This window comes from Vidua chalybeata, chromosome 1 (assembly GCF_026979565.1).
Source record: "Vidua chalybeata isolate OUT-0048 chromosome 1, bVidCha1 merged haplotype, whole genome shotgun sequence".
NCBI lineage: Eukaryota > Metazoa > Chordata > Aves > Passeriformes > Viduidae > Vidua > Vidua chalybeata.
In genome coordinates this window covers 13,329,068-13,339,812 of record NC_071530.1, presented here as the reverse complement: position 1 = coordinate 13,339,812, position 10,745 = coordinate 13,329,068, and the positions used below count along the sequence as shown (strand labels likewise).

Genomic DNA, 10,745 nt, shown 5'->3' with positions numbered 1-10,745 from the left:
TATGCCTTCATAGAATGGGATCTTTCACAGGCAGGACAGATTAAAACACAGTTGGCTCTTATTCATAATCCATATAGACTCTCTAGCTAGCAAAGTGCTTTGTGGCAGCACTGCCTGGTTTTACACATTTTGTTTTGTTTAGTTAGGCTTTTCTCTACAAGGGGTTTTATTGTTCAAGAGGGGGCACTCCCACCCTTGCTCATAGTCGAGTCATGGAGTAATTACTGCTCTTTACATGCCAAGATCTCAGACCAAGAAAAGGCAGCCAATCCTGATACAGGAAGACACACACTGGCACAAAAAAAACTAACTAGGGAGACAATGAAGAGAGGAAAACACAGAGTGAGCCTGTATGGGATTGTGCTCTATCTGCCTGTGACAGTAGCATCAGGGGCAATGTTGTTTTTCCCCAGTAGCTTTCCAATATGGTTACTCCATTCACTGATGAATTGAGAGTATGTGAAACTGTGCCAAAGCTAATCAAATCAAATTCCACCCAGCTGGTTAAATCCAATTGCCTGTGCCTTCCTCCACAATGCAAGGGCATCCATGGAACACTCTGCTGACCTGCCTCCTCCCTCCCAAAGCTCACTGCAGGTCTGTGCAGTGTGGGTGATCTTGCCCCATAAGCGCAATGCATGGGTTTCTGGCTGCTTCTGAATGCAGATCTTATCTCGTTCAGTCGCTGAAGAAACAATAAATAAAAAAAAAAAAAACAGTTACATATATATATGTGTGTGTATATATGTATATATATAGGTAAAAATATTCTAGCACCGTTGTTCTTCAAGTGTTTCCCCTAAAACAATGAACAATCTTCCCCTACTTGTGGGGAAACTGCCTCTTTCTGCAGTGATTTCAAGCTGAGAAACATGGCACTAATAAAAAAGATTGTAATATAAAATAATATGCACTTATCTGGGCTATGGATGTTTCGGGAAGTACTCCAACACTTGCTCTCTGGTGTATCACCTTCCTTCTTGAAGCAACTGTTTCGTCCTGTATAGTAAGTGGCAATAGGCAGAGTCCTCTGGTTGCCACACACTTCAGAGTAGGAGTGTGACTTAGGGCTTTGCATTGTTGCCTAGAATAGTATTTCCTCATGGGCTAGCATGAGACTAATATCCCAATTTATGCACTAAAGTCGAATACATTAATCAAATAGCCCCAATTTCTGCCTTGATCTTCAAAAGAAATCTTTATTTACTCTTTCCCCATTTCTCACTGATTCCAGTAAGGCACTTGATTCCTGAAAAACAAATGTGCCATTCACCAGAGGAATAACTCCACTGATATCATTTGTGTATTTTTAAACCGGGTCATATCTCTTACACACTCCTTGTTAGGTCTGGGTGTCTTTCCTGTGAGCAGTAGCTGCAGCTATCTGCCATGCACAGAAACCTCCACCTCTCTCTGGCGATGGCTCAGCGCTTGGGGCTGGCAGATAACTTGTGTCAGGGCTGAAAGGATGTCTTCTGGCAGGCACTGGATTTCTACCTCCAAGAAAGAGAATACTGTCTTAACCCTGGAAGAAGCAACACCTTCAGCAAAGAGGAAATCTGCCATAGGAGTAGTCTATGCAAATACTTGTGGGAGGGAATCTAAGACATGATCCATGGATGCATTCCCTTGAGGAGCAGCACAGTAAAAGGCCATACAGCCTGGGTCAGAATCAAGTGTGATGCATTCTGAACTTGCCTTCAGGAAGGAAGTCTGCTAATACGACTGAATTCATGCTTATAACAATAAATGCAAATATTAACAATAAGAATTGTCAGAGGGATAATAACATTCCTCAGGTGTGTTCATGACTGGTTTTAACTGATTTGGAATTTATTACTATCATAAAAAAAAATTAGCTATTAACAATCAACAAAGTCTAGGGTATGATTCAGTTGACCAGGCTGAACACTTTGTACATGGGAATGTTAATTTTAAGCTTTTGCTTATACTCCAGACGATGATTAGCTCTGTGAGAAAACTGACACAATGGCATTTTAGAGTGGCTGTACACCCAAACTGCGAGTACAACTCCAACTAAACATCAGATGGCGGTGTGGGGAAGGTATTGTGTGACGTGAATTTCTCAGCCTGTATTTGAAAGATGAGCAGAACCAAAAGATCTGGTTATCACCACTCATCTATCTTAAGGTCATTTTTGGACAATGTTCCAGGAAGATTTTAATCACAAAATTTAATGGGTCACATAATTAATTTTAGCCTGTTAAAATCCATTGTCTTTTCTATAGTGAAGTATCTTCTATACAGTGGAGATGCTACAGATTTAAAATATTTTTGTGCAGGAATAGGCACTTTTTAAACAAAGGTATGTCAGCACTGACCAATCGTGAAAGCCTTGGCCTTAGTTTAGGGAGCTTTATGGTGTTCCCCAGCTGATGCAGTTGCTCTAGAGGGCAAACCCATAAAAATACATAAATCATAAATCTCAAGAACAGAATAATCTCTAATCAAAGAAGGACATACATTGATTTCTAAGCATGTCAGTAAGATACAGTGAGTTGTACCTGCTTTACTGTATGAATATTTATTAAATAATGCAGTTACATTTGCATCATGCACTTCAGATAGCTGAAATAAAATAATCATAATCAAACCTCAAATATGTTTCCATGGTATAAATTTCACCTGTTCTCAGCTCTTACATACCAGCAGGATACCATTACCCTAGAGGAGCATCCCTTTTCTTTGATTTGAAATATGTATTGTAGCACCTTTGTCATTATAATAACTTCAGCAAGCTCCCAGAGTGAAAAGAGGAGGAATATAGGTAAAAATTTAGAATGAAAGGCTCCAAGTAAGAAAATAGGTATCTATACAGAATAATAGAATTATGGATAGAATATAGAATGGTTTGGGTTGGAAGGGACCTTAAAGGGCATCCATCTAGTGATCACATAGTCACATCTAGTGATTAGTGGCCACAGCCAATGATCACAAATTTTAAATACATTAAAGCAATTACAATATTTAGTTTTATAATATTAGTTTTAAATAAAACACAAAGTTTAAATCAATCATTTCTGACAAAGAAAACATGTCTTTTTAAGCTCTACTTACACATTTAGAGAAGCAAACTTTGTAATTAACCCATCTCCATCATTATGTGGCCTGTTTTGTTTCAAAGCTTATGAAAATTGTGGAGTAGTATAAACTGCAAGTTTTGTCTAAGATTTTGCTACAATAGATTTACAACTGTTACAAGTTTCTAAATAATTAGGGGTTATGAAATGTTTATGAAAAAATGTAGTGGGATTGATACTGCAAGATAACAGTTGCCCAGTTAGCATTACCCAAAAAGTACTTAAAAGACAATGGCACTGGTGCCCTAGGAGTAGTGACACGTGAAGTTGTGACACATGGAGTTGAAAAGGCCACAAATGAGCACATGTCCCTGATTCCCACAGGAAGGTGGAATTTAACAGGGCAGGTCAGATAAGTCTTCCACAGAGATCTCACTAGCTTGAGGTCCTCTTGTAAGATGTGGTAAGCCAGGCATTTCAGGAACATCTTACTGTTCTGTTGTATATATACTGAGATGATTTGATTCTTTAAAAACTGTGTTGAGATTTTCTGATTGTTGCTTATGCCCGTTTGAGATTTAACCTAGCCTGCTGCCAGGTTAAGGTCAGGCCTGGTCTGAGCAGGCTCAGGCTCAGCTGGAGAACAGGTGAGCTCCAGTGGAGGGGCTGAGGTGCCCTCAGCAAGTGATGACATGGTGGTAGAAGACACTGGTGGAGGCACTAGTTAGCATGACATCCTCCTAGACAGCATTTCTAAACCAGAGCTCAGCAAAGATCTTCCTTTTATCTGGATGCAAACTACTGAAGACACTAATACAAAAAAAAAAAAAAAAAAAAAAAAAAAAAAAAAAAAAAAAAAAAGCTAACCTTAATTTTTGAGGTACTCAAACACAACGGGACAATGTAACTCCAAATCTATTGCCCATCCATGTTTGGGGAGGGGAGTGTCACAAAACTAGTTAGAGGAGACATCCCCGAAACAGTTTGATTTTGAAAAAACCTCAAATTCTTTTTCTTTCTTCTTGATTCTTTGTACCCCACTAGAGTACATTTGCATCAATAAACATTCAAAAGGTAGTTGAAAATAACAAATTAATTTTCTTTACAATGTGTGATCTGAAAAAAAAAATAGGATAAAAATTTACAAGTCTTTCATGTAATCATCTGTCTTGAGCAGATCTTGTGAAAACATCAGATACTATGAGATGCCTGATAGATTAAGTAATGGCTTCCTGGACACAGGGCTGTAAGTCAAAGCATCTTTTATAAACACATAAAAGTGCTTTTCTCTTGTCAAATTATCAGTGTACCCATTCAACTACCATGACTCAGACCTCCAGCAGTCAAGAGATTTGCTTAGATTACAAAAATTTAAAGAAAAAAAAAAAAACAACAAGAAAACCCAACAAAAAAGACTAATGAGAGCCATGCACTATCCCCATCTTTAACATTACTTTGAATAGGGCAAAAGTGGATTTTGACTGGGAAAGCCCTAAACACGGGGAAGGTGCTACAAAGGGGCACTTAACACCTCTCATTTCTCTGTGGCCTGTTACCTTTGGAACGGTGAGTCCACAGGAGAGTTTAACAAGTTCTCAAAGAACTCGTGCAGTGCCTGCAAATCTCTGGGACACCAGTGACTCTCCGGTTGGATGCGGGTCCCCACGGCGGGGGCAGGGCTCCGGCCTAGGTCCGGGCGGCCCGCGGGGTCCCCGGCGGGGACGGGAGCACGGGGGGGGTTCCCGAGGAGCCCCCGGGCCAGCGGCGTGGCCTCGGCCCGGCGCGGCCCCCGCGGGGAGGGGAGCGCCCGGCGCCGGGACGATCGAGCGAGGAGGGCCGGGGACCTAGGGGCCAGCGCGCCGGGAGCCCCTCGGCCGAGCCGGGCTCCGCCGCCGCTCCCGCAGCCCGCCCGGCGGGAGGCGTCACCGCCCGCTTGAACCGGAACCGGTTCGCGGGGGCCGCCCGGGGCGGCTGCTGCTGCCGCCGCCGCTGCTGCTGCTGCTGCGGTGTCGCTGCCGCGGAGGCTGCGACGCTGCCGCGTGGGTGCGTGCGCGGAGCGGGCCCGGCGGCTGCGCGGGGGCGGGGGAGGATGGGGCTGTGCCCCGGCGGGCCCCGCGCTGCCCGCCCGCGGAGGAGGGCGGCTTAGCTGCCGCAGCCCACGCCGGCGGGCCGCGCTGCGGGGCCGCCTCCGCGGATGAGCCGCCGGGGGGAACCGCCGGCGAGTGCAGCCGCAGGGCGCCGCAGCCGCCGCCTCCTCCCCCGCCGCCGCTCCCTCTTGTCGCCGCTGCCGCCCATGGCTTCCCGCCACCCCCGCTGACCGGCCGCCCCTCGCCTCCTCCCGAGCCGGGCCGGGCCGGGGCCGGGCAGAGAAGATGGGGAACACCACGTCCTGCTGCGTCTCCTCCAGCCCCAAGCTGCGCCGGAATGCCCACTCTCGGCTGGAGTCGTATCGCCCCGAGGCCGAGCTGAGCCGGGAGGACACGGGCTGCAACCTGCAGCACATCAGCGACCGGGAGAACATCGACGGTGAGCTCGGGCGGGCGTCCCGGGTAGCCCCCGCAGTCCTTTCCCTCCCCTCCGCTCCCTGCGGCGGGCACGGCTCTGCCCCGGCCGCTCCCCCGCGGGTGGGGCCGGGCCGGCCGGTCCCGCTGCCCCGGCACCGTGTCCCTCCGGGCCGCCGCGGTCTGTGCTGGTCACCGTGCCCGCTCCCGCGGGGCTCACGGGGACGCCGCGGTACATGCCGCCTCCAGAGCTGCTCGTGTCCCCGGGGAGAGCTGTGCGGGACCCTTCTAGCGGGGGCTGGGAGCATCCTCGCACCGCGCCGCATCCTCTGGCAGGGTGCAGTTTTGCAGCCCCGGGTCTGCGCTGCCGAGACCCTTCGCCCTTCAGAGTATCGTGAGGTGACATTACGGGCAGTCCCGGCGGGCTCGGACACCCGGGGCTCGGCTGTGGCCCAGGGGAGCGTCCCTCGCCCTTGGCAGGGCTGTCTGTGCCGAGCTCACGTCACCTGCCGGGATGTCACCTGCCAGGCCTCTGCAGGGGTGAGCGTTTAAAGGACAAACCCTGCCAGCGATAAAAGTGGGAGAAATGTTTCCCATGACAACCTTCTCTTCCAGTGACTTTTTCTTCCGTTACTGTCATGGTGAGGCGCAGTGCTCATCGTGAATACTGCCTTGCCCTCTCTTTCTCTGCAGAGGTATTAAAAAAGCCACATTCCTGTTGGTTTAGTCGTGACTGAATGTGGTGCTGTTTGGCTGGCCAGAATACAGCTTTATTTTAAAGATGTGGGCTGAGTTAATGTATACATGTAATTTAGTTTTTGATTAGCTGAAGTATTTAGTCCTAAAACTTTACTTGCTAAAAGGTCAGCTATCTCATGGGTTTGTTCACATGAACTGCTTTTGGTAGAAAGCCAGAAAGTAGGACTTTGGTGCCCTTCAGTTTGCCTTCTACATTTTTTTCACAGCTTATTACATTGTGTTATTAGTGCAGAATTCAATGTTCAGTCACTTCTTGACACTGTTAAAGTTGTGAATCCCATGGAAGCATATAGGTACCCTCACTGGTTTCTTTCAGTGAGGTACATTCTAGAAACAGGAATGTTTTTCAGATATCTTTGCTACATGCAGCTGAAAAATGGAGTGTAACAGGATCAGTAGGTGGAAAAAAATACATAATGGTCTGATCTGAGAAAGCCAGGGAGATGAAAGAACCAATTGTTGATCTGTGAATGATTAATTCTTCCAGCAATCAGTGGTGTACAGTGTAGCAGGATGCAGCTCTCTCTGATGGTACGGATTTCTCCATCTATAGCAGCACAGGCTGCAGTAAAGTTTTTGGTCAGAGGTGTGTGGATTTTGTGCCTTGTTCTCAGTGTGTTTTTTGTGCTTTTTTTTTTTTTTTAATGGATGGGAATAAAGGCTTCGATGGAAATAAAGTGCATGAGTACTTGTTAAAATGTGCATGCAATCCAGATAAGTTCCTGCATCTTACTAGTTATTTGCAAAAAAACCCAGATCTTTATTGGTGGGTTGTTTCATTTGTTGTGTCAAGGTACATGTGTGTTCTGTCTCTCTTCTCCTTTAAACTGTGGCATGTGTCAAGTGTAGAGTTGTAACCTGTTGTTGGAACACAGAAAACACCTCATGCATTATTTATTTTTACATTTTGTTGGTTTTCATCTGGGGCCATTGTCAGTGCAATGCCACAGTTTCAAATGGGCAACCTGTCCAAATTTGTGAATGAACAGTTACGGGTTTCCTTTTTATGTTTTATTCTGCTCTTGGCCCTTTTTGTGGATAGAGTCTGAGAACTAATTTTTCACTGGGGAGACTGATGGGTAATAGATGTCTGTACATTCAAAACAACTGGGCAGACTGGGATAAAACAACTTTGAAGCGTGCTTTGTTGCAGGTCTGTTACCCTGGAGTCACGCTCATTGACGGTCTCTTGGTTAAAGATAATGACTGAGTATTAAATGTAATAGGGTGATTGTTTGTTTCTGAAATTTTATTTTGTATTAGACTAACTATTATGTTTTTGTTGTTAGATTGTTTGAAGTTGTATGGCATACAGATGTTATGGATGTGACATTGGGGTAGGAAAAACCCTTCACAGTAGAGAACTCTGAAGATGTTTTTGCCATTTTAGAATGAAAGAACAATAGTCTGGTTATCTCTGTTGTGAAGAGAGAATGCTGGATGTTTATTCCTTAGTGTTCCTGCAAGTCATAAGGTTTCTCAAATTGGTAGTGTTGCCAAATGTGCCTTTTTTTAAATTAAATAAATAATGACAAAGACTAATGTACTGAAAGGAAGCTTTTTTGACACTTCAGATTTATTTCTCACTGTTCTTCAAGTGAGAGCCCTTCTATCCTGCTTGGGTATATGTGTCAGTGACAGGTCTCAAAGTGCAAATTCGTGTCTCTAACAAGCATTTACTTTGTCACTGGTACTTTTAGGAATTGTAAAAATCATGTCATGCGGTGGCTTAGTTACTGTGTTTTGTGGGGCAATTGTTTTCATGCTCATATTGATGGAAATTCAGGAAGCATTTTATTTTTTGAAGTGGGTAAAGCTACTTGAATAAATCAAGAACTTTTAGAACCTTTAAATCAGCTGTGGGCTATTTTAAGCTTTTAAGAGATGCGTGGTTTTCACTGTTCCAGGCCCTGTTTCTGGCAGTATGAGAGAGAGAAAAAAAAAGAGGGAGGGATGTCAAATCTTAAAGAGTAATTTAACTGGAAATTTTAGTACTAGTGGAACTGTTTGACGTCTGCCTGTCTTGGATACTTCATAAGGAAATACTCATAAAATGTGCCTTCAAAATCATGCTTTTGAATTCTTTAATTCAAGTTCCATACCCAATGCACTAGTAGTTTTTCAAAGAACAGGTGGAGAAATTATTTTCCAGTAGGAATTGGTTTTATAACAAAATACCTCTACATCACTGGTACTTTGCAAGAAAAATCTCAATTTCTGTAATATTTTACAACTGTTTATAAATTGGTATCTGAAGGAGAAGGGGAATTTTGAAAGAGTTTTGATGAGGAGGAATTTATCAAGATATTTTTCCAGAGAATCATAAAGTTGAATTTACCTCTCTTCCTCTTTTTTCTTCTCCTCAAATTTCTAAGAAGGTAGTGGACTTCTACAAAAATCCACACATGCAAAATTGCCTCTCTGAATGTTGTGCACTCACCAGAATGCTTTGTTTTTGTTTGTTTCTGAATGCTTTTTTGTTTATTTAGTGTTAGTTTCTACAGGCCCATGATAATGAAGAACACTTAACAGATTGTTAATGTTTTTCTCTTTTGAGGAAGAGCAAGAAGGTAACTGTAACATACAGAGGTTACCTTCTGGTCTTGATGATTATTTATTGCTTAGGGTGAGCTTCCACATTTTTCAGTGCCTCACTTTTAGAAGTTTACTTTTAAAAAAATTGTGGCAGTGGATTCATAACTTGTAGATTCCTGCATCTGTTTGCCATCAAGACCTCTTTTACAGCAGTTTATGGCAGCCATAAGTAATCATGGTCAAGACCTTTATGTGCCAGATCCTTTATGTATCTCTTTGGATGCAAACTTTTGCCTGTGCAAGCCGTGTAAGCACCTTGGTGTATGGATCGTGTAAGTCTGCACTGGCTGGGCTGCCACAGCCCAGGCTCCCCTGGCTCTTTACATCAGCAAGGCACAATCAGAGCCAGTGGTGGTTTAACTTGGGAAAAGGCAGCATGTGCTCAGGTGTGATTCCTCTGTTTGAAGCATCATTTCTACAGTCAGCTTTTCAAGTATGGAGCTGTAGTGAGGAGGGTGAAAGGGAATGTCTTACCACAAATATGATGGTGTGAAGCAAAGATGATACCATACAATGAAATTGGCCGAAAGGCTGTTCTTGAAACAGAGACTAGATGGAGATGCTATGCTATTTCAAGAAAAGATGGTTCTTAATGTTCAGCTTCTTCCTTTTTTTTCCCTTCATCCTACAAAAATCAGATTTATTTTTTCCCTTCTTTGTAAACTTCTGCTAATCATGCATTGCTAGCTCAGATAATGTCCTGTGCAGCTGTGCATCACTGATAAACCTTTCAGCCCTTTCCACGATGGGTCAATGTTAATTTTTTTGCTGCTTAATGCACGGGCTCCTAAGAATTGACTGTTTTTTAAAAAGCTATTTATTTGTTGATTTATGTATTTTTCATTCCTCCAGCTTCTTGGAACTGGCGCAAGATGGTCTCTGACATGGGATTAATTACTATTTGTGTATTGTATGCTGGGTTTTGTAAGAATGATGAGATTTTAGCAAAATACAAGGAAGTTTTAAAATGTCTGCCCCATATACCTAATGGAATTTTGCTGAAAGGGAATACTGGTGTTTTCAAGAGCTAGGGCATGATGGGTTGCACATTGTGAAGGAACTGACCTACTTCACAAAAGTCAAGACATAAGCATTTCGGAAGCAAATTAAACATCCAGTGTGCTGCACACAGACATTCCTGCTAAAACACAGATTGTAAAAGGATAGCCCTTCTTTAAAAACAAAGCCTATTTGGTTTACAGAAAATTCTCTTTCAAAAAGTGTTCATGTTCCTTTAGCCAGAACTCCAGCACAGAGGTGATCTATGTGTTTTTCAGTACTACTGTTTAGGTATTTGGCATTATCTGCCTAAGCATTTGTCAGAGGTCACGTATCAATGTACCCCTGTATTCTGATGCATCAAAAAATTAAAAAAATTAAAAATGCAGCCTGCTGTGGCCTACATTGGTGAACCTAGGCCTATATTGCACCTTGCTAATGATGCCTCCTGCACAGCTTTCTTTTTTCTTCTGTTATCACCCTCATCTGGTTATTCTGACTGTGCCCTTCTTCTCCTAAGAGACACCATCGTGTCGTACAGAACCTTCCTAAAACCTCATTTTTACATTGTTTACATCAAACCAATAAATTTACACCCTGTATGAAGTCAGTATTTTCATATTTAGCTGCAGAAGCTTTCAGAAGTGCACATACTAAGACTAGTCATATCTGAATTTACCTCTGAGAAATTTTATTAGTGCACTGCCATCTGATTAATATTTTCTTTGAAAGTGAGTTACACAGTCTTGACTGGGTAAATTGGTACTTGAAACAGAAGGATAAAACTTAAAATTATAGGTCTTAGAAAATGGAAGGACTACTGTATTTTGAGTTGTTTTGGATATTTTTT

The 10,745-nt window shown here is 43.4% G+C and overlaps 1 protein-coding gene across 2 annotated transcripts in view; it reads left to right on the top strand.

Moving 5' to 3' along the window:
- Positions 1-5,251: 5,251 nt before the first annotated feature.
- Positions 5,252-10,745, top strand: part of CCNY (cyclin Y) — a 120,232-nt gene continuing 114,738 nt past the window's right edge. The window contains exon 1 of one of the 2 annotated variants that reach the window (XM_053940532.1): positions 5,252-5,567. In XM_053940532.1, the coding sequence (XP_053796507.1) occupies positions 5,414-5,567 (154 nt within the window). In that variant the 5' untranslated portion in view covers positions 5,252-5,413. The remainder of the gene's footprint in view (positions 5,568-10,745) is intronic. The other variant, XM_053940522.1, reaches the window with a different exon arrangement.